The sequence below is a fragment of the Eptesicus fuscus genome, chromosome 21 (genome assembly GCF_027574615.1).
Source record: "Eptesicus fuscus isolate TK198812 chromosome 21, DD_ASM_mEF_20220401, whole genome shotgun sequence".
Lineage (NCBI taxonomy): Eukaryota > Metazoa > Chordata > Mammalia > Chiroptera > Vespertilionidae > Eptesicus > Eptesicus fuscus.
Window position 1 is genome coordinate 13098095 of NC_072493.1, and position 21569 is coordinate 13119663.

The following is a 21569-nucleotide window of genomic DNA, read 5'->3' on the forward strand; positions in this document are numbered from 1 at the left end:
CGGCGGGGGGCGGTGCTCGGCCACTCGGAGGGGAGAGTGACACCTATTGAGTGCTATCGGTAATATTTCTACTGGCCTTACAAGACTACTAACTTTGTAGATGAGAAACTGAGTTAATATTTACTGAATCCTCCGGGGTCACACGGCGTTGAAGTGGCTTCGAGCCAATTCCCTCGGACTATCCTAGGCCGCAGCCTCAGGCCCCAGGTTCCTCCCTCTCCATCTGAAACAGCCCTTGACCCCTTCCTGCCCGGTGCCAAGGGAGTTTTGACGGACGGCCCAAAAGAGGCTCCGGCTTTGTTGCTCCGAGAGGTAACAAGCAGGGAAGCATCTAGTCAAGCCGACAAGAATCTGCACGGAAATTCCCTAACAGTATACGCTTGTGCGCACGCGCGGGCATGCACATGGGCGGGGCTTCTATCTCAGGTCCCGCCCAGCAGTCATGCATTTCCTCTTCCGATGAAAGGCGGGACCGGGCGCCCGCCCGCGGGAAACCTGGGTGAGCGGTGCTCCGTTAAATTCAGCTGCGGGAATGGCCAGGTTGAGGAGCGTGGTCCTGCGGCCGTGGATTCGAGAGCTGGTTCTGGGATTAGAGAGACTCTCCAGTCCACGGGCAGGGCAGCTGCTTCAGGTGAGCCCCCCAACCTCTCAGGGCCCGGAGACAGGTGTGTCCCCAGGGCGGTGGGATTGACGCCCGTTGCTGTGTCAGGTGCTGCAGGAGGCTGAGGCCGAGGCCCCAGGCCCGTCCTGCGCCCCTGACACGTCTGATGTCGGGGCCGCGTTGCTTGTGTCCGACGGAACCCACAGTGTCCGATGCCTGGTGACGCGGGAAACTCTGGACGCCTCGGACTGGTGAGAAAGGCGCCACAGGACCGTGGAGGACTTGAACCCAGCTGGGGCTCCAGGTGGGCGGGCCCCAGGCGGGCGGGACTAAGTTTCCGCCGGCTAGGCTGTGAGGGTCAAGCTCTCCGCAGGGAAGAGAAGGAGTTTGGTTTCCGAGGGACTGAAGGCCGGCTGCTGCTGCTGCAAGACTGCGAGGTCCGAGTCCAAGTGGCAGAGGGCAGCTTGGTGAGTGGTGAGGCTGGCTTGGGCGGGTTACTTGGCCTGACTCCGTGACAGCCCCTGAGACCCATCCCTGATTTCACCCCTCTAGCCAGCGGAGTTCTACCTCCAGGTGCACCGCTTCAGCCTAATGCCCACGGAGCAGCCCCGGGATTGGGTGATTGGTTGGTAAGTGATGTCTCCACCTCCAACTGCTCTCCCTATCCAGGCCTGGCTGGCGTTGGCATAGGCCAGGGGTGGAGAACCTTTTTTTCTGCCAAGGGCCATTTGGATATTTATATATCATTCGAGGGCCATACAAAATTATCAATCTTAAAATTAGCCTGCTATATTTGACTAAACATTTTTTAAAAATATTTTTTATTGATTTTTTACAGAGAGGAAGAGAGAGGGATAGAGAGTTAGAAACATCGATCAGCTGCCTCTTGCACATCCCCCACTGGGGATGTGCCCTCAACCAAGGTACATGCCCTTGACCGGAATCGAACCTGGGACCCTTGAGTCCGCAGGCCGACGCTCTATCCACTGAGCCAAACCGGTTTCGGCTTGACTAAACATTTAATTAACTCACCCCTAATGCCTTGATAGGGCCAGACCAAATGATTTTGTAGGTGTTATATGGCCCGTGGGCCAGATGTTCCCCCACCCCTAGCCTAGGCCTTTGGGGTGAGAGGGCTTGGGCCCTTAGTAACATTGACTGCCTATCACCATCTTTTTCCTAGCAACCAGGACCCAGATGTGCAGAAAAAGCTCAAAGACTGCCTCGAGTGAGTCTAGAATTGGGTTTGGGCCAGGTGTGCCTTGGTCAGATGATGGCAAATGTGTTGACAGGCCTCAGGATTGTTCCTCAGGCCTGTCCCCTCTGTTTCTGTAGGGAGCACCTTACAGAGTCGGCCTCCTCCAATGCAGGTAAGTGGGGGTTGATCCTAACTCTCTGTAGAGTGACTTTCCAGCTATCACCTCCTGCTCTTTTAGTAAGCCTCTTCCCCACCCACCCTACCCTTATCTTTGAACTTCAGCCCACCCCCTGCCCCCTGACTCTAGGCCTTTCACTGACCCAACTTCTGGATGAGGTGCAGGAAGAACAGGAGCATCAGGGGGCACTAGTGCACCTGGCTGAGAGCTGTCTGATGCTGGCAGGCCCTTGCACAGCACCCCCGCTCACCCGTTGGGCCACCTCAAGCCACTTGGCCATGGTCAGTCTAGGGCCTCCCTTGGGAAATGTCAGGGTGAGGAGTTTGGCAAGGGCCAGGCTGACGGTTCACTTCCACAGGGAGAAGCTGTGTACACTGTCCCCAGCCTATGGCTACACATCTCTGAGAATGACCAGCAAATCCTGAACTCTCTGGGCCCAGGTCAGAGGACACAGGGTAAGGAGGACTGGAGAGGTCCAGAGGGGAATATCTGGGGGTCTGGTACCCACAGTGCTGATAAGCCTTTCCTGACCCCTAGGCCCTGAGCTGCCCCCATCAGACCCCGCTCTTCAGGACCTGTCGCTGACCCTGTCCTCCTCTCCTTCCTCACTCAGTTCCTCAGGTAGGGTGGTTAAAGCCAAAACACTGCCCGGCTACACAGGAAGCTATGAAAGGGATGAACATGGCCCCTGGAGGCCTGCCTAAGGTCATAGGCCACTCGGCTGGTCTGAGCTGAGAGGGCTATGCTCACAGTGAGTCCCATCTTCCCCAGGAAATCCTGCCTTACGCAGCCACATATCATCACAGGAAAGTGGTGCCAGCGTCAGCCTTCTGCCTGCCGAGTCCTTGGCTGCTCTAGACACGGGGCAGAAGGGCAGCTCCCAGTCCCAGCCAGCCATCTGCTCAACCCCCCACTCCCTACCCCGTAGTTCCCCACATCCCAGCCATGTAACCAACTCCCCACTCCTGAGTTGTACCCCAAGTCTGTCACCTCTTGGTCACATCCCCAATTCACATCAGGCTGATGTGACCAGGCCCCAGCCCCAGAAATCTAGACTGGAGTTCAAGGAACTAGGGTTGCCCCCCAAGAACTGGCAACATTCTCCACGGATAAGAACCACTGAGGGAGTCCTGGAGTCCAGTCCTGTCTGGGTGAGCATAGTCCCCCTTCAGCTGGAGGGTGGAATGGGGTGAACCTTGGATAGAGCTGGGAGGAGAGCTGGGGTAGCCTTGGATGGGGTTAGGGGTCCTTGTTGGCCCCTCTTCAGACACCACATCCTCTTCAGGACCCCCCAAAGAAGCATCGAGATGGTTCCGCCTTCCAATATGAGTACGATCCACCCTGCACTTCCCTCTGTGCCCAGGTCCAAGCTGCCAGGTGAGTGCCTGCCCCCCTCTGTGCGGGAAATGTCTGACCCAGGGAGGCTAATTTTTAAGTTTTTAATTTTGTAAGGCCTGAGAATGATGTTATAAATATCCAAATGGCCTTTGTAGAAAAAAGGTTTCCCAGCCCTAACTGGTTTGGCTCAGTGGATAGAGCATCGGCCTGCGGACTGAAGGGTCCCAGGTTCAATTCCGGTCAAGAGAATGTACCTTGGTTGCGGGCACATCCCCAGTAGGGGGTGTGCAGGAGGCAGCTGATCGATGTTTCTAACTCTCTATCCCTTCCTATCTGTAAAAAATCAATAAAATATATATATATATATATATATATATAATAATATTTTTTTTTGTTTTGTTTTGTTTTTTTTTAAATATATTTTATTGATTTTTTACAGAGAGGAAGAGAGAGGGACAGAGAGTTAGAAACATCGATGAGAGAGAAACATCGATCAGCTGCCTCTTGCACACCCCCCACCGGGGATGTGCCCGCAACCAAGGTACATGCCCTTGACCGGAATCGAACCTGGGACCCTTGAGTCTGCAGGCCGACGCTCTATCCACTGAGCCAAACCGGTTTCGGCAATAAAATATATTTTTAAAAAGAAAAAAGTTTCCCCAAACCCTGACCTACAGCCTTGGTTCTCTTTCCAGGCTCCCTCCCCAGCTCCTGGCCTGGGCCTTGCATTTTCTGATGGAGCCACAGCCGGAATCCAAGCAAACCCAGGTGTGAGGGGTCATGTGACCACGTAGGAGAATGTGCATATAGGTCTATGTCTCTGAGTGGACAAACAGTGCTCCACACTCTGCTTCAAGTTTTTTAATAAAATAATCTCATGCGGCAGGAAAGGAGAGGGTCAGGGGTTGGGGCCGCCTCTTTGGTCTGTGGCTGGGGAGGGTGGGCTCCGCTCGGGGCTGGAGGGCTCTGTATCCTGTGGGAGCAGAGGCTCGGCTTCAAGGCCAGATCCTGCAAAAGGAGGGGGGGAGGGGGGAGGAAGGTCAGAATTGGACTGAGCGGTCCTGCCACCCTAACAACCAGCCCAGCCCCTTCTTACCTAGGCTTGGTGATGGGGGTGCCTCAAGCTTTGGCCTTCGCTTGAGGACAGGGGACCGCTGCAGCCTTAAAGGTCGTTCTGAGAGACACAGAAAGGCTTGTGGTAGGTTAAGTGCTTGCTGCTCGCCCCCAGCGTGTGCCAGTGCACACACATGCACACACACATTGTTGCTTCAGAGCCTCCCCTTCCCCTGTATCCTCCTTTTGGATAGGGAGGTTGCTCTTTTGGAGTTGGAACCTGGGCTAAATGGAAGGGCTGTCAGACTCTTGCTCCCTGGTTTCTCACCCCTCACACCACCAGTGGCCCCCTCAGCAGACCCATGAAGGGAGACCCGGAGCCCACCCTCTCCTGCACCCAAGCACCCATGGAAGTGTCCCCTCACCAACAGGGGCCTGGAGCTGGTCCTCATGCACAGACACTGCTCGTCGCCCTGCCGAGAGAGGCCTCGGCCTCAGCTGGCCATCTGGGGGAGGCCAGGGTATCAGGGTATGGTCCCAGCAGCTGCCACCACTCCAGCCCCTGTCCCCTACCTTCAGGGTCCCCAGAGGAGCTAAAATTCCCAGCAGGGACTCCTCCGGTCCCCAGTCCAGTATTGGGGTGGGGCTAACATGCCCGTTTACCTTCATTTCTGGGGCCCAAACAAGGATCCTCTGGGAGGCCCAGGCTGTCTGGGGAGGGACTGGGTTTTCGAGGGCTGGGACAAGGGGAAGGGGGTCCTGGACCGTCGTGTGGGCCCCAACCACGGCTCCTAAGCTCTGCATTCAGCTGCTGCCCCAGTGTCTTCCAGGTGGTGGACTCAGGCCCCTGGCCCCCTGGCCCAGGTCTGCATGAGGGGTCTGCAAGGAGAAGAGTTTCAGCCAAGACCTAGGCCAGGCATTGGAAGTGAGCTTGACCTGCATATTCCCCCACCACACACAGTGGCCCTCGCTCACCAGCAGACACGGAATGGGTGCGGGACTTGATAGAGATGGGAGGGGCCTCCGAGGAACTGTCCATAATGTCCCCTGCAAAGTAGGACAGGGGTCTCAGGCACCAGGCCTTGGGAGTGAGGGGAAGAAAAACCTGGCCCTCCCCATCCCTCTCCCAGAAAAGCAAGTCCCTTGGGGACTTATCTCTAAGGATATCCCCCTCCCCCAAAATGTACTGCCCTAGCCCGGGATCTCACCATCTGAGCCAGCCTTCTTGATCTCTCCATCTTTGCTCTGTAGGAAACAGGGAAGTCAAGCTCAGCTTACCCTAGCCTTGTTCTTATAACTGCTACTAAATGTGGGCAACATGGCAAACTCTCTTAAGAGTTCAGAGTCTGGCATGGTGGGACATAGACACATAAACATGATGTCTTAGTTCTGATTCACTTTCTATAATGTAGTTACTAGGGACTGATCAGAGTGGCATTAGCAGGATAGCGATGGGAGAGAGTCGGGGAAGGCTCACGGAAAAGCAGGGATGGATGAAGAGGAGCCAATATAACCAACCCATGGGTGGTGATAAGCTGGTTCGGGGGGTGCAACCAGGGGTGGAGAGCAGTGAGATGAAAGCAGTGACCAGGACTGAGACCCCACAGGCCCTTGAGGCAGGGTCAGGAGTCAGGGCAGAGGCTTAAGAGGAAGCCCCTAGATGACTTGCTGTTACAAATGTAGGTAACAAGGTCAGATTTCTGTGCGATCTGCAGAGAAAGGACTGACACCTTCAAGGAGGAGAAAGCAGTGGCCTGGGCCAGGGCAGAAGCCAAGAGGGAAGAATGGTTGAATCTAACTATTTTGAGAAGGAGCGGGTGGAACAGACCTGTGTCATGAATATCCTCCTGGTCACATATGTCACCCACAGACAGCCACATGGCACCGGCCCCCTCACTTCACACTGTGTCCCCCCCAAACTTACTTGTTTCCTCTTTCCTTCGGCACTCCCGCTGCCCCTGCTCACGCCAATCCTCTGCAGCATCACTTGTACCCTCTGTTCAAAGGATGGGGTCAGTTCTGTGTCTCCTCGCTCCAGAGGCCGCCTCTGGGGTCAGAGATGCCAGAGTGGGGAGAGAGCCCAGTGCCCTCAGTTCCAGCAGAGCCCTTACCCATGTCACCAGGCCTCACCTTGTCAGGTCTGGCACCCAGTGTTGCCTCCTCCTCCTCAGCAGGTAGCAGTATCATTGAGTAGGCCTTGCTTTCCCGAGTGTAGCGAGGCCGGCTCCTACGGGCAGGGTCAGGGCTGCCAGTGCCCCCTTCGGCCCCACCAGGCTCCTCCCCACGGCCAGGGCGGGCTGGTGGCCGCAGTAGGTCCCCAAGTGTGGTTTTTCGAGTGCGGGCAGCTGCCCCAGGGCTGGTCTCTAGATCAGGCCGTGGCCCCCGTGTTGAACGAGGCTTCTTGAAGGCAAAGAGGGTGCCCAGCTTCTTTCGCAGTGTACGGGGGACAGGGGTGGTGCCACCCTCGGTGGCTGGGTCCTCCTCAGGGGCCCAGCTGTGGGAACAGCCAACAAATAGTAAGCAGGAAGGCCCATGCAGCAGCCCACCCTCTCCCACCCCCTGCAACTGCCCCTCACTCACAGGCGATCCTGCTGGATCAGCCTTTTGGAGAAGAATTCTTCCACACCCTCATCCACTCGGGCACTGAGCCCATTTCCTTCCTGCGGCAACGCTGGGGGCACCTGGGGGATATCACACAGTCAGGTGTCACGGCTGAGTGCAACTGTGAGTTCTTTCCACCTCCTTTGTCCAACAGTCTGCTCTGGGCAACTCCAGGACCTGGGAGCTGGGATGACTAGGGGGCTGCAGACATCAAGCTCTCTCCCTGTCCAGCTAGTGGGCAAATATACTGATTTCACATACCTCAACCATAGTTGGCCTTGGACACACACCCGCCCACACCTACTCTTGTCCCAGGGAGTGTCCTACACTTTCTGAACCACCCAGTCACTAGCAGGCTAGAGCCCACGCATCCCCTGGGTCACACGTTCTCACCTGCCACCCCCTCTACTTCAAACAGCTTCCTGCAGCATCCCCCACCCCCACCCCACCCGGCCTGCTGCTGCTCAGCAGCACAGGCCTGCTGCGTCAGACCCTCTGGGGGACCTCAAGCCAGCTCCTCTTCCCCTTCTGCCCTGTGCCCACTACCCAGCCAGTTCCTGGTCCACACACAAGCCTCCCCCCACACACACCACCCAGATGTGCAGTAGACACAGGATTGTCCCTGTATCAGGGAGCCCAGGACCTCTCAGTAACCCTGAGGGATGCTGGATAAGATAGCCACCCTTTCTTGCACATCCACCCATACAACAGGCCAACCTGAAGCAGGGTTCTACACCCAGGTACACCCTTAACAAAGCCCAGGCACCCATGACCCCACATTGGGATGGGGGGTGGCCAGGAAGAATCCAGGACGTGGCCACATGACCAGGTGATTCTGGGCCTCCACAACCGGCCTCCTTGCCCACCATCATCTGTGAGAAGCAAGCAGGCCACCGCGACCCCCAATTCCACCACCTCTGGAGGGGGAGGACACTCACCTGAGGGCCCCCAGGTGGCGGGCGGTGGTGGTGCTGGCGCCTGGGCCGTGGCCGGGCCCTGGTCGGATGGCGCAGAGGCTGCCCGGAGGGTGGCAGGTCCATGCGAGGCAGCGGGCCGGCAGGGGCCCCGGGAGCGGCAGGGCTCGGAGAGCCGCGTGCAGATGGGCCCGCCTGCGGCTCCGCATCCTCTCCAGGAGCCGCCAGCTCGGGCTCCGGTTCCTCAGCAGCACCTGAGGGGAGAGCACCAGAAGAGCACAGAGCACGGAGCTCGGGGAGGTGGCAGTGGCGGCGCTAAGGCGGCAGGGGACCCGCCCAGGGCGCGGGGAGGGGCCCCGGCAACGCCGCCCGCTCCCCTCCCCCCAGCCAGCCCCTCCCTGCCGCTGTCCATGGTGCTGAGCGCGGCCCCGAGCGAGCGGCGCGTCATGCGCGTACTGGGGTAGGGAAGAGGGGTGGCGCGCGAGTGGAGACTGTGTCCAGGCCCTGTTCTGCTCAGGTCCTGCTCCATGCTGACTGACCACAGCAGACCCCAACGTTGCAGGATGCATGGGGGTCCTGACCTGGTCCAGGCAAGGGTGAGTTTCCAGGACAACAGGGCTGAATGAATGTGTCCAGGTGTTCAGGTCTCATGGAGCGTCAGCCCAACTCAGTAACTCCCTTTTCCCCAGGCCCTGACTTACTGTGAGTGGAGGGAACCAGGTGAAGACAGGGGTTGGACTCAGGCCATCTCTGTGGAGGACTGTCATTCTGTTGGGGAGGGCACAGTGAGCTGCCTCCCCACCTTCCACACGCCAGAACAAGATGGGAAGATCTAGGATTCCAGGCCCAGAGTTCTGGCATCACCTACCTTCTGCTCCTCTTCATCCTCCCTTTCCTTCTCCTCAGGGAAGAAAAGGCCTTCCAATTTCCCAGGCCCAAAGGGGGTGGGCTGGCCTTCTTCCAGGGCCAGTGTGGCAGAGGGCATTGCCACTGTTGTCTGCTGAGCCAGACTCTCCACCTGCAATACCAGGCACCCCAGAGATGGGTAGGTAGGGCCCCAGCCATAGTCCCATCAGTACCTAGGGGAACCCTAAAATATCCCTGGGCTTTATGACCCCAGAAGACATTAGAGAGTTCCTACTAGGCAGTGTGTGTGTATGCATGTGTGTGTAAGCAGTTTCCTCTTACCAGCCGATCCTGCGCTGCACTCAGACCCGCCAGAGCTTGAGCCACAATGCTCTCTGCCAAGGACCCCGTGACTGACAGCCGCATGTCCCTGAGGGCAAGAAAGGGTAAGGATCAGTGTGCTGTCTCTGCCCAGCCCAGCCCAGCCCCATCCATCCTACCTGAGTCTAGTGAAGGCATCTTGCAGCAGGTGCTCTGGGAGCAGCTCTGGGAGGCCCCTTGACCCCACCAGGACCCCCTCTAGCTGCTCCCTCCACCTGGGTCCCTGCAGCATCTGTGGGCAGAGGCTCCTTGTTGTGTCCAGTGTGGCCTGAGTGAAGTCCTGGGCAAAGGTCAGAGCATGGTGAGGGTGTGACTAGGGCCTAGACTGGATGGCTGAGGCTCTGACCCCCACAAAATATTAACTCAGGGAATATTAACCTAGTCAAGCCTATGAGATGGGGTCAAGCCTACATATGGAAGTGGGGCTCAGGCAAGGGTACCATCTCACCTGAATGTCGTGGCGGCAAACCTCGCCCACCTGCCCCAGGAGGCTCTCCAGCTTTTGCCGCAGCTGCCACTGATGGCTTGGGGAGCTTCCTGCCTCATATAGAATGGGGAGAATCTGGAGGCCAAGGAGGAACAGGAGTTGCAAGGTGACACCTAACTAAGAGGAGAAGGGTCCTCATGATGGGAAGGTGTGCTCACACTGAGAGAGAAGTTGGCATTTTGGATGGCATCCTCGGCCTGGTGCACAGCGGCTTCACCCTGAGGCCCAGCACCACAGCCCAGCAGCTCCACAAGCTCCTGCACCGACTGACAAAGCTCGTTCACTTCCTGAGGAGCATCAAGAACCAGTCTCAGTCTGGTCCCCTTCCAGTCCCCCAAACCCTGACTGCCTCCTTCCCAGGGTCTCCAACAGGGTGTGAGGTCTTGAAGCCAATACCACCAGGCCCAGCCTATCTGATCAAGGAGGGAGAGCTGTGTCTCCTTTGGTTCACTGCAGGGACCTTATATATACTTCCTAAGTGTACAGAATAGAAAGAAAGGAGCTGTCAGTCATGTCTGTGTTTTAGAACCTCAGTTTGTTCACCACCCACCTGGAGAATAGACGGAGAGGTGGGAAGAAATGGGAGTGAGGCACCACAGAGGAAGAACTAGGGAGGGGAGCAAGCGAGAGTTGGGATGGGGGTGAAGAGGTCTATGCAGGCTCCAATGTGGGCAGGAGAGGCCTGGTTCAAACCTCTGTCCACAGTACTTCATGGGTGTGGGCACCAGGGAGATTGGGCACAGGGTAGAGAGGAGAGTTTGTGGGAGATAATGAGATCACTTGAAAATGTAGAGAGTGGGAAGCCCCTGCAGGATGTCTGGGTCAAGGTGCCTGGGCCCTGGAGCTTGGGAGAGAAGTGGGATTTGGGAATGGAGAGGTGGGAACATTTCTCACAAAGGGAAGGTAGTGGAGGGAGATGAAGCCAGAAGAAAGGTCACTGGGTTGGCCACAAGTGAGGTCAGTGAAGAGGGGAAAGGAGACCTGTAAAGGGGAAGTCACATGTGGGGCTACAATGGGCAGGGGGAATTGAGGGAAGATTTTTAAATACTTCCCATCTTTAACAGGAGAGCCTAATTAAATGCTTTAAAAAGGCTGCCAGTAGGGGGAGGGAGTGGGGGGGGGGTGGATAAGGACACATGTAATACCTTAATCAAGAAAGAAAGAAGCCCTAACCGGTTTGGCTCAGTGGCTAGAGCATCGGCCTTCGGACTGAAGGGTCCCAGGTTCGATTCTGGTCAAGGGCATGTACCTTGGTTGCGAGCACATCCCCAGTGGGAGGTGTGCAGGAGGCAGCTGATCAATGTTTCTCTCTCATCGATGTTTCTAACTCTCTATCCCTCTCCCTTCCTCTCTGTAAAAAATCAATAAAATATATTCTTAATTTAAAAAAATTAAAAAAGGCTGCCAGTGGTATTATTTGGGGGAACTATACTATTTCAGGAATGATTGGTTCCTCTCCAGACCAAGGAGAGGGAATTGTCTGGAACAATGGACTTTAGACGCCCTGGGCCCAAGAAAGCCAGACCTTCAGATCCAGGGGGGCTCCCAGGTGCCACAGCTCTCCCCATCTCTCTATCTTCTGTTTGTACCCAAGGTTTAGGGAGGGGACACTGACCTGCTCAGAGGGATTAGAGACCCGACCTAGTGGCTGCTGGCATGAGGTGCTGGCAGGAGAGGCCTGGTCTGTGTGGTTGTTCCTCAAGAGACAGGCTTGGATCTAGGGACAAGGGCTATTGGTAAGTGGTGGGGCGGAGGGCCACCGCGTAGAGCAGAGCAGCAGAGAAGGGACCCCCCACACCTGATGCACTGCACGTGCTGTCATTTCCGGGCGGCTTCGCTGCGCCTGGGCCACGTCGGTCAGTGGCAGAGGCATGGCCTTCAGGCTTCGGTTCTGCTCCAGAGCCTGAGCCACGTCCAGCAGGCCCAGAGCAGATGTGTGATTCCGGTCCCAGACCACAGACCTGGGCCGGGAGGGGCGGGGCTTCAGCCGGGGGCGGAGCTCCTTCAGGCCACAACCAACCAACGGACCTGTTCATCCACCTCCATTCAGCCCCACCCCTTACAAGCTCCTCCAAGCCACGCCCTCCTCCCCATTGGTCCCACCCCTCTGGCCCCCGCCCACCGGAGTCGGGTGTTAACTCGAAGCGCCTTGGCCAGCATCTTGGCACCCGTGTCTCCCATGGCGTTGCCGCTGATATCCAGGGCTGTCAGGTTAGGATTGGTGGCCAGGGCCCGAAGCAGAACGCTGGCGCCCAGCTTCAGCCTCGACTCTGCCACAGACAGAGACTGCAGAGGCTGGGGTTAAGAGAAAGCCATTTGTCACTAAGGGGTCAGCAAGGAGGGCAGGTCACAAGGTCTGAGGGGGAAGGAGTGGGGTGGGGGGTGGTCACAGGGGTCCATTGATTGAGAATCCCACATGGTCCCGTGAACTCACACAGTCATCATCCTGCATGAGCTGGACAATCCGGTGCAGGACGTCGTCCAGGGTCTCCCTGTGGGCATGGGCCACAGTTGGAGCCGGGGACCCGGGTGGTGGGGTGCTGTCTGGGAGGCCCAAGAGTGGGATGGGGGCTCACTTGCACCGGACGTTGAAGTTCCTTCCAAGGGCCACATGTCGCAGGGACCGACTCCTCCCGATGGCCAGCACCAGAGTCACCATGTCCGAGCCGAAGCCTGGGGTGGTTGGGGTCACGCATGGGCGATGTTGCGGGAATGCGGATGTTGTGGGAATTGGGTGGGCAGTGGGAGGACGGGTTTCCGGGCGGCCTCACCATTATCCGACAGATCCAGGGAGCTCACTGCGCCAGCATCGCACACTAAGTCCTGTATCACCTGAGCGCCCGCGGAGCGCAGCTGAAGATGGAGAGCGGAGCGTGCTCAGGCAACAGGCCGCAGGTGGGGAGGCTCAGGCGGCCCAGGGCCCCGCGCTCCCGCAGCCCCACTCCCAGCGGGGGGCCCTCTGCCGGCTCCCGCTGGGGCTCTGCGCTCACCTCGCAAGCGCTGAGGTCCAGGTGCAGGTCGCCCACGTGCGTGTTGAGCGCGAGACCTTCCAAAAGGGCCCTGGGAGGGGATGTCACAGGGGGTGGCGGGAGCTGGGAAAGGGGCCCCCAGGACGCGAACAAATAGCAAGAAGGACGGGCCAGGATGCTGGGAAGGTTATGGGTCCGATAGGAGCGGGGTGAAGTGCTGGAAGCCTGGCTTGGCTGATGGCCACACAGGTGGGGGACTTGGCCATGGGCAGCGACACTCACCTGAGCGCGTCGGGGGGCAGCTTGCAGCCTGCGAGGGCCAGGTGCCGGAGCGTCCCCGCGCGACTGAGGAAGAGTTGCAGCGAGGCGGGCGCAGCCCGGGACTTCCTGGTGAGAGAGCGGGAGGAGTGGGCTTCCGGGCGCAGGAGGCGGCTCCCGGCAGTCTGACCCCCCTCCCACCTCCCGCCCCTAACCACGCCCGCCCGCCTTACGTGCGGGAGAAGACATTCCTGGAAGCGTCGAGGTGGGTGAGGCTGGCGCAGCAGCCGCGGGACAGCGCGGCGAAGAGCTGCGGGAGGAGGGTGGAGGCTGCACCGGCCGGAGGACTGACCCCTCCCCGCCAGCCGTGCCCGCCAGTCCACCCACGGGCCTCAGACCCGCCGACCAGCCCCTCCCCCAGGCCTGCCCCCTGACCACCTCCTCACAATGTCCAGGGCGGTGTCGGTGCCTGCGAGGTTCAGGACCGTCAGAACATTAGGACGGCTCAGGAAACTATAGAGGCCCTGGTGGCAGGATGGGATGGGAGAGAGGAAAGGAGCTTTCTGACACCCCACTGCCTGCAGCGCCCCCCATCACTGCCCCTAAAAGACCACTCACCCCGTTGTCCTCCGAGGCCCCCAGTGCCCCGGGGTTTCCCGAAAGATCCAGGTGGGTCAGGGCCGAGTCAAAGGCCGCATTGGAAGCCAGGGCCCGGCCCAGAGCTTTCATTCCTGGTGGTGGAGGAGGGGGTGGCTCAGGCCCACCCACACGTGCTCCACCAACCCTACCCCACCCCATCCTTGGCTCCACTTACCTCGAGGTGTCAACCCTGTCTGTGCTAGGCTGAGTCTCCTCAGGGCTCCAGGACGATGCTCTAGGTGTCTGCTGAGCGCAGCCACGCCTGGGGATAGGGGCAAACCTTGTGGGTCCCACCTTCTCCAGCACGCACCCCCGGCACTTCCCCAGGCTCAGCCATACCTCGGTCATCCAGCAGGTTCCCGGCCAGGCTGAGTTCCCGAAGCCCGGAGCTCGAGTGGCCTGCCAGCACCTGGGCCAGTCGCCGGACAAAGTCTCTGGAGACCAGACCCCAGGCTTGAGACTCTGACTCTGGATTCCCAACTCCTCCCAATCCCGGACTCCCCTCCTCAGCCCTCCCAGGCTCCCTTACCCCCGCAGGCCACAGGTCTCCAGCACCAGCTCCTCCAGGTGGGCCGACTGACTCATCATGTGCAGAATCTGTTCCAAGACCTCAAGGCTCTGAGAATCAGAGGGGAGGCTCAGTGGGCTGCACCCTGGTCCCCACACCCTTGCCCCCGCCTTGCTCCTACACTCTCACCAGCTTCACGTCCACGCAGGAGAGACACCGGAACCACAGGTTGTAGGACAGGGCAGCCACACTCAATGCCAGGTCCCTGGGTGGGAGAAGGGGCAGGGGCAGAGCTCAGGGTCCTCCAGCCGGATCTCAAGCCCAGCATCCCCCTCCATGGAGAGGCTGAGGCTCAGGAATGTGGGTCATGGCCTCTTCCTCCCTTCCCAGTCCTGGCAGGCCACACACCGACTGCCCAGGTGGCTGAAGTCTCCGAGGCTGAAATGGCGGCAGCCCTGACGATGGTAGATGGTGTCCACATCCTGGACAGGAAGAAAGTGTCTGCAACTGGCTTGGGGCCGCAAGCAGCAGGGAGGGACTCAATGCACACGGGGATGAGATGTCTCCAGAGCCCCCCAGAGAGGGCCCTACCCTCACCCACTGAATCTCCTCTCGGAAAGGGAAGCCATTGTAGTCACACAGAGCCTCGTATGTCTCCAAGAAGCCACCTGGGGAGGTGCCAGGGGTATGACAGGGTCAGGTGCGGGGAGGACAGAGACAAAAGATGGTGCAGATCAGACCCAAGCTGGGTGGTGGCGGTACCTCAAGTGGCTCTGCTCAGTTTGGGAGACCTCCAAACCTTGGGGGCTGGGGCTGCAGGAAGGGGTAGGCTGGGGTCCCCACGTGGCCCCGCCTTGGCCCTTACCACAGGGGCTACTGGGTGAGGTAGCCTCTGAGGGGCTGCTTCTCTCCAGACGAACCAGCATGGAGGGGGGCGTGGGCTTCCGGAATAGCTTCCTGACGGGGGGAGAAAGGAGAAGGGCAAAGGCGCTTCCAGCCTCTGGGGTGTGAAGCTGCCCACGTGTGTCTCCAGAGCATCCCCCCTGCCGCCCCTTCCCTGCCAGGCCCTTGCAGTTGCTGGGCCTCACCCAAGGGTGGTGTGAGGGAAGACCTTCTTGATGGCCGCAGCCACATGCTGGGCCAACTGCTCCAGGGCAGCCACACCGGGAAACTCCAGGACCAGCTCAGGCAGGGACTCCAGCTCAAAAGTAACCTGGGGAGAGCAGGTGGCTGGGCTGGGCTGGGCTGGGCTGGGCTCCATGTGTGGGGGAGGGGAAGGGAAGGAGGAGGTGAGGCCAGGCCCTAGCGGGGACTAAGGTGTTCACCTGAGGGGGTGTCTCCTGCAGTGCCATGGCCTGGACCTCCAGGTAGCTGAATGTGCAGTCCACCTGTGGAGGGCCTGGGTCAGCAGGGACCAAGGCCCGAGCCCCACCCCCCTGGGAGCCCAGTCCTTTGTGCAGCCTGAAGCTCAGAGCCCGATGGGCCTAGACTCCAGTCCAGCCTGCTGCCTGAGCCCAGTGCTGTTGGAAGGGCAGAGCCCACAGGACAAGGCGAACAGTGCTGCAGCCCTCTGGTCAAGGAAGCTGCTGGAGGGCAAGGTGGGTGGTGACCGGCCCGGGACTGACTCACCCTCAATGGGAGGCAGGTGTGGAGCAGGTAGGCTCTCCATCGCAGCAGTGCCTGGGGGGAGAGAGTGCCTGACACCCTGTTCAGGGCAAAAGGCTCTTGCTGCTTGGGCCACAGCACCCTCCCAGGCTCTGTCCCCCTGCCATACCAGGACGTGACCTTGCTCAGCACCCTCCCGCTCTGGTAGCCAGGTTTTCAGCAGCAGGTCTGCCTCCTTGGGCCACAGGAACCTGGTGATCTCGCCTGTGGGAGGGCAACCTGCTGGATGACTCTAGTCCTCCCACGGAGGTCAATTCATGCCCATGGTCTACACCAGGCTGGGGGCCTGGGCTCATCTATGGGCCAGCAAGGAAGGAGAGGAGTGGATCTTGGGGTAGCAAGCCCTCCGAAGGAGCAAAGAGAAACGCTTGCCCGGCATCCGCAGGGCTCTGGGTCGGCCTGGTTTTGGGGCCCGCACTGCTTCCTCCCAAAACAAGTAGGTAAAGAAGGGCCAGCGCTTACCTCGCAGCTCACAGGATATGCCGTCGGGGGTCTGAGCCATGGGGCCGGGCCAGGCGGCGGGGGAGGCCCAAGGAGCTCCGAGGAGAAACTGCAGCTGGCAGGCGCGCACAGGAAGCCCGGGGCCCCGGCCCGCACTGCAGCCACCTGCTCCTCTCGCAGCGGAAGGTACGCGCTGCTTCCTGCCAGGCCGCCCCCAGCCCGGCTCCTCCCCGCCCTCGCCTCCACGGGCCTGGAGAGGTCGCCCGCTTACGGGGAGGCAGGAGGAAGGCAGAGTCCCAACTGCCCGTCCACCCCGTCGCGCAGGAGCTAATCCGTCAGGCCAGACGGGTGGGAGTGGTGTGGCCTGCAGGGTCGCGCACGCGTCCGTACCTCTAGCGGTTTCCAGCCCCCTGCTTCTACCCCATACCGCAGTCCCTGCCGCGAGCACCAGGGGGTGCTGTCCGCTCGGGGATTCCCTCCCGGCCCACCCTGGTTAGTAGCCTGAAAAGCCCAGCTGGGGAGGGGAACGCGGGGGCGGAAAGGCAGGGGCGTCTGTTTTGGCAGGAGTGTGGAATCTCTCCCAACACCCGGGTCGGGTCCTAACCTGGAGGACCTAATCCGTTACTACATCTGACCTGGAGACTGTGACACCCTTCTCCGTGGCAGAGGTTCCTCAGCTTTCATCAGGTTCAGGCTGGGTCAGGCGAGAAAGTCCACGTGTGTGCGCTCCGGGGGCAGCCTTGGGCTAAAACCCGAAACCCCACGGCTTCAGGGAGGGACGGAGTGAATAATAAAGGCGGCCAGGAGCACGGGGGTGGGATCCTCCTCTGAGTGTGCCTTCTCCCGGACCTGGATTTGGGGAGGGGAAACCACTAGGAGAGAGGAAAGCTACTGTCTTCAGGGCTGGGAGGGATCAGCCTGAGAAGCACGCTGCCTTATAAAAGACCAAGGACCTAGATTTTGGAAGGTTCACACGAGGGGATTAATTTTCCCCCCTTCCATTACTTATGGATAAAGAACATTCTCTGCCCCGCCCACAGCTCAGCTAGGCACAGGTGGAATAGCCACGAGCAGGGGAGAGATACTGGGCAGAAATCTCCTTGGTTTCTTTCCCACCTCCAGCTACCCCTCCTCACTTGGGGCTCAGAGACAGTGGGAGCACCTTCTCATCTCCCTTTGTTGAGGTCCACCAAGGACTGGGACAAAGTGGAAAGTAGAAACTGAATATTAACAGCTTGGGGGCAGCCATCTCTCCCCTCAAACAACAGGCTCCCGGTGTGAGAGTTGAGAGCTGACGGGAGGACTCAGCTGGAGAGGGAGCTATGAATTCCTGTCCACCGAGGCCAGAAGTCCCTCTCCGCTGCCTTTCAATCTGAAAGGAGTCAAGAGCTGGTTAAGATGGAACTCTTTCGAAGACCACATAGAACCTACAAACTGCTTTTAGGGTAAGAACTCACTATGGCCAAGTGGTCAAGAATGCAGGTTCTCAAGGCAGACTGCCTGAATTCAAGTCCTGGCTCCATCTCTTAGACATTGAGTAAGTTACTTAACCTTTCTGGGCTTCCAGTTCCAGTTCCAGCTGGAGCTATTAACTTATCTCAAAGTGTTGCTTGTAAGGATTAAATATTAAGAGATGTGCTCACAACAGTGCCTGGCACTCAGTGAACACTCACATTTGCCAAGTCTACCATGGCAACCCTAGGACTCCAAAACAACCACAAAAACGCCACCTCATTAGGGTTTTCCTGTTTAGAATAACAAGGATGAGAACTAAAAGAGGGAATGACTGCCAAAGGGTTGGAGCTGTTCCCTAGGTGGAGACTCTGGGGAGCGGAGGGGGGCAGGGGAGGCTCGAGTGCTGGGAGGGAACGCAGGGGGCTACGGAGAAGGAAACCAGGATCAGCATGTAGATCAGACCAGGGGTGCTGAGCTAGCCACAAACCCTCATTAACTGCTGGCACTCAGGGTGACAGAGACAAAACAAACAGACCAAGTAAACACATGGGACTCAGCTCCAACAAGCAGTGAGTGACTCAGTGAGAGGGGGAGGCCTTCAGCTTGTTCAAGCCGGCTTCTCTGTTCCAGACAGCATGACACTCCGTGGGCGCGCAGGAAATGCTAAAAGGTCATAATGAGGAATAAGCCCCGCCTGCTCCAGTAGCACAAGCTGACAGGCCAGGCTGCACCTCCCAGCGTCGCCACAAGGCTCCCTCACATGGTTTTAAAGGACAAGAGCTGGGCAGCAGTGGACGGGCAACACCACTTCGATGTAACTATTTCTTTATTCCAGTACCTACTACGGTTTAACAGTGGGGAAGAGGGCTGTAGACAGGCCAGGGAACTTCCCCATAAGGTCTCAGGTGTGGAGTAATAATGAGAACTGGCTTTTGCTGAAGGTTTTATGTATTTTTTAAAAAATATTTTTGAAAAAATAAAAAACAACACACTAAAAAAAAATAAAAAAAAATAAAAAAAATATTTTTGATTTCAGAGAAAGGAGGCTAGAAACATAAATTATCATAATCATTGATTGGCTGCCTCCTGCACACCCCCTACTGGTGATCGAGCCTGCAACCTGGGCATGTGTCCTTGACCAGGAATCGAACCTTGACCTCCAGGTTCATGGGTCAATGCCACACCAGCTGGGCAGAGTTTTATTATTATTTAATTTTTTTAACTTTTTTATTAATTTCAGGGAGGAAGGAAGAGGGAGAGAGAGAAACATCAATGATGAGAATCATTGATTGGCTGCCTCCTGCACGCTCCCCACTGGGGATCAAGCCTGCAACCTGGGCATGTGCCCTTGACCGGAATCGAACCTGGGACCCTTGAGTCCGCAGGCCAACGCTCTATCCACTGAGCCAAACCGGTTTTGGCCAGAGTTTTATTTTTAATGAAATCACATAGGATTATCAATGGGAATCCCTTTTCAGCCTCAACCACCATGAGCATGTCACTTTTCTTGGACTCCCTCTATCTAAAACAAATTCACATTTTAACTTTCAATGAGAAATAAAAGCGCTGCTGAAGATAAACATCTCCCGGTTCTGCAGAGATTTTCTATTATAAATACCTAACAATTGTTAAAAGCCATGTGCTCTGAGAGAATTCTAGTTGGGGGTACTCGGTCCCTGTGGGGGCTAGCCTATGGGTGGGATGGAGATGAAATACTTGACTGCCTAGTAGTCTTGAGGCCCCAGATGATACATTTTCCTGGTGAGGCCCCAGATGATACATCTGACTGTCCAGGAGTCTCCCCTGGTGATCATTCTGTCTCCCCTGTCAAATCAACTTCTTTATGACAGACTGGCCAGCTTCCCTCTGTTCCCCTGTACTTGGCAGAGCTTGAGGTACTGATCCCAACCCTTTTTGAGCGGAGATCCCGAGGACAGAGCTTCCCATCAGCTCCTTCTACTCTAAGCTCTGGGGCCCACCCCCTTGGCCATGGGGAACCCACTCCCTAAAGTGAGTGGCTCATGGAGAATGGCAGATGTCCATTCCCTTACACACACACTTTCAGGGAGTTAAAACTTGGAACAGGATGCACTTAGTATCCCATCTGCCAGGATCACCTCCCATCTCCTAAAGAGGAAGTGGTCACACAGCCTGCCTGTACCTCAGGCCTGTACCACCTGAGGCCACACATGTGGACCTCTTTGGGCTTCTCACTAGACAGGAATCACACAAGACAGTGTTTGGAGCACTGTTAATCCGTTATGATTTATTAGCTGTACAGCAGTAGATCCTCCTCCCCAGCTTTCAACCCCATTACATATTTTATTACAGGTCTCATGTTGGTGTCCTAAAATAATGAAAAATATCACACAGTACAGCTAAGTACAAAACATATCAACCTAGAGTCTGACAGCTAACTGATGGCTCTCTTAAAAGCAATACACAGAAGAAAAAAGTGTTTGAAATCAACAAGACTGAGGCTCTCTAAAAAACACATTTTAAACATGACAGTTCATGTGCAAGAATCATTTTTAGTTGGTTTTGCTTCACATTATTAACCTTTTTTTTTTTTTTTTTTTGCATATCCAAAGTTTAAATTACTGACCTAATGAAAATTTCTGGCCCAGCTTTTAAGGGACTGCTGTGACCTGCTCATAATCACCCTTCTGCTTTAACAGAGGATTTATAAAACAGAAAATTCAGCTACAAACAGAGCAAAGAAAATGTGGATGGGAAATCATAACCGAAAGTTAATTGTACAAGGTTCAAATGCTGGCTCCACGGGCTGGAAATCACGATCTTCCACATGGGTGTCCGTCTCTAGTGGGCAGCAGTCTGGGTGCTGTTCTGCTACATGATTGCGATCCGATTCCTTGTCAACATTTACACACTACAGTCTGTGGTAACTTAATTTGCAAGTAATTAAAATGCTGGGTTTTCTTACACTGCACTTCTTTTCAACCTCTTAATTAATGGAAAAGATTAAAATGTAAAAAAAGTTATTTACAAGCTTGACCATACCAGAAACTTTGCCAAGAAAGAGGCAAAGCCTTCAGGACAAAAACTGATCGTAGCATGCCATATTATTGGTGTGCAGCCGACTCCAAGGAAAGGGAGTCAGGGAAAAAGCAAAAGCAAAAACCAGTTTAAAAGTCTAAGTCCTTCCCACGTCTGCATTTACAATTGAAAACTCTCCTGGGAAGAAGACCATAGAACTCTGGGCAACCCGGTGGCTGTTCTGGAGTGGTTTACCATAGCCAGAAGGAGGGTCCAATGTCTCTGTTTCCATCTAAGAAAACCAGTTAGGCGTCAACACTGTCCTTAGCACTTCCTGGTAAACCCCCAGGGACTCAGAACATTCCATGATTTGCTAACATCAAACGGCAAGTTCTAGTTAAATCACATTTTCCTAACATCATCCTTGAAGTTTTAGTTCTCAGTATGTTTGGTAAAACGGTGTAAAATGGTGCTTTTCCCAAAGCCGAAAGAAGAAAAAAGGGAGAAAATTAAGATGCAGGCCGTTTAAACACAGCCCTGAGCAGTCCTGGTGAAGACAAGGCCCTGCCATCACCGGTCCATCATGCTGAGGATCATCTCAGGGGTGAGGTCTCCGTTGGGGGCATCTGTGGCAGCGGGCTGGGCCTCCTCTTCTTCCCCCTCCGCGGGCTCCGCATCTGGCTCTTTTTTTACTTGAACTATAATGTTCTCAATTGCACCTGTATTCTGATCTTCAACCTGGATGATAGCTGTTGCTGGTGAAAAGGGGCACGAACAAAACAAATGCTCCATTAAAGTCCTCAAAGACGGCAAAGGTCCTTCCAGACTTGACACTAAATGGATATTAGCAATTCAGGAAAGTCTTCGTAGTTATACAGAGCAAGTCAATAAAAAAAGACTGAATGATCTAAACGTGGCCACACATAAAGCCCAAACATTCTAGAAACTATCAAAGAAGAAAATGCTGGCAGTTACCTTCATATGCCTCCCAAACTACATATTAAAAGCCTTAGTTTTCCTTTATGTCATAAATTTGGCCT

General features: G+C 56.4%; 3 protein-coding genes across 13 annotated transcripts in view; 1 reads left to right on the forward strand and 2 right to left on the reverse strand.

The window, feature by feature from the left end:
• The first annotated feature begins 23 nt into the window (after window positions 1-23).
• ACD (ACD shelterin complex subunit and telomerase recruitment factor) lies at window positions 24-4199 on the forward strand. Of its 4 annotated transcripts, none has more exons than XM_054710587.1 (12): window positions 24-312; window positions 467-631; window positions 710-852; window positions 975-1068; window positions 1154-1230; window positions 1785-1829; window positions 1937-2258; window positions 2336-2432; window positions 2515-2598; window positions 2749-3128; window positions 3263-3354; window positions 4011-4199. In XM_054710587.1, the coding sequence occupies exons 2-12, from the start codon at window positions 533-535 to the stop codon at window positions 4087-4089; spliced, it is 1512 nt and encodes a 503-aa protein (XP_054566562.1). In that variant the 5' UTR covers window positions 24-312; window positions 467-532; the 3' UTR covers window positions 4090-4199. The 4 variants fall into 4 exon arrangements, with proteins under 4 accessions (XP_054566562.1, XP_054566561.1, XP_027998965.2 ...); XM_028143164.2 differs by having other exon boundaries at window positions 25-631; window positions 1937-1971; window positions 2107-2258; window positions 2336-2417; XM_054710588.1 differs by having other exon boundaries at window positions 26-631; window positions 1937-1971; window positions 2107-2258.
• On the reverse strand, window positions 4181-16138 carry CARMIL2 (capping protein regulator and myosin 1 linker 2). 2 transcript variants are annotated; one of them, XM_054710585.1, is made up of 39 exons: window positions 16099-16138; window positions 15746-15840; window positions 15601-15651; window positions 15297-15359; window positions 15060-15184; window positions 14837-14928; window positions 14569-14639; window positions 14380-14453; window positions 14161-14236; window positions 13993-14081; window positions 13803-13897; window positions 13639-13725; window positions 13443-13555; window positions 13260-13348; window positions 13058-13219; window positions 12849-12953; window positions 12588-12657; window positions 12369-12450; window positions 12174-12270; window positions 12032-12089; window positions 11720-11892; window positions 11396-11558; window positions 11213-11314; window positions 9756-9884; window positions 9559-9672; window positions 9230-9390; window positions 9072-9159; window positions 8752-8901; window positions 8585-8651; window positions 7908-8137; window positions 6949-7049; window positions 6499-6862; window positions 6293-6415; window positions 5577-5613; window positions 5344-5415; window positions 5032-5247; window positions 4794-4874; window positions 4412-4489; window positions 4181-4323 (listed from the first exon to the last, which is right to left on the reverse strand). In XM_054710585.1, the coding sequence occupies exons 1-39, from the start codon at window positions 16136-16138 to the stop codon at window positions 4214-4216; spliced, it is 4293 nt and encodes a 1430-aa protein (XP_054566560.1). In that variant the 3' UTR covers window positions 4181-4213. The 2 variants fall into 2 exon arrangements, with proteins under 2 accessions (XP_054566560.1, XP_008138134.2); XM_008139912.3 differs by lacking the exon at window positions 4794-4874 and having other exon boundaries at window positions 13058-13134; window positions 13271-13348.
• A 3640-nt stretch (window positions 16139-19778) lies between these two features.
• CTCF (CCCTC-binding factor) overlaps window positions 19779-21569 on the reverse strand; it is a 46294-nt gene continuing 44503 nt past the window's right edge. For 5 of the 7 annotated variants that reach the window (XM_054710506.1, XM_008139910.3, XM_028143143.2 and 2 more), the window contains one exon: window positions 19779-21284. In XM_054710506.1, the coding sequence (XP_054566481.1) occupies window positions 21100-21284 (185 nt within the window). In that variant the 3' untranslated portion in view covers window positions 19779-21099. The remainder of the gene's footprint in view (window positions 21285-21569) is intronic. The other 2 variants (XM_028143148.2, XM_028143147.2) reach the window with 1 other exon arrangement.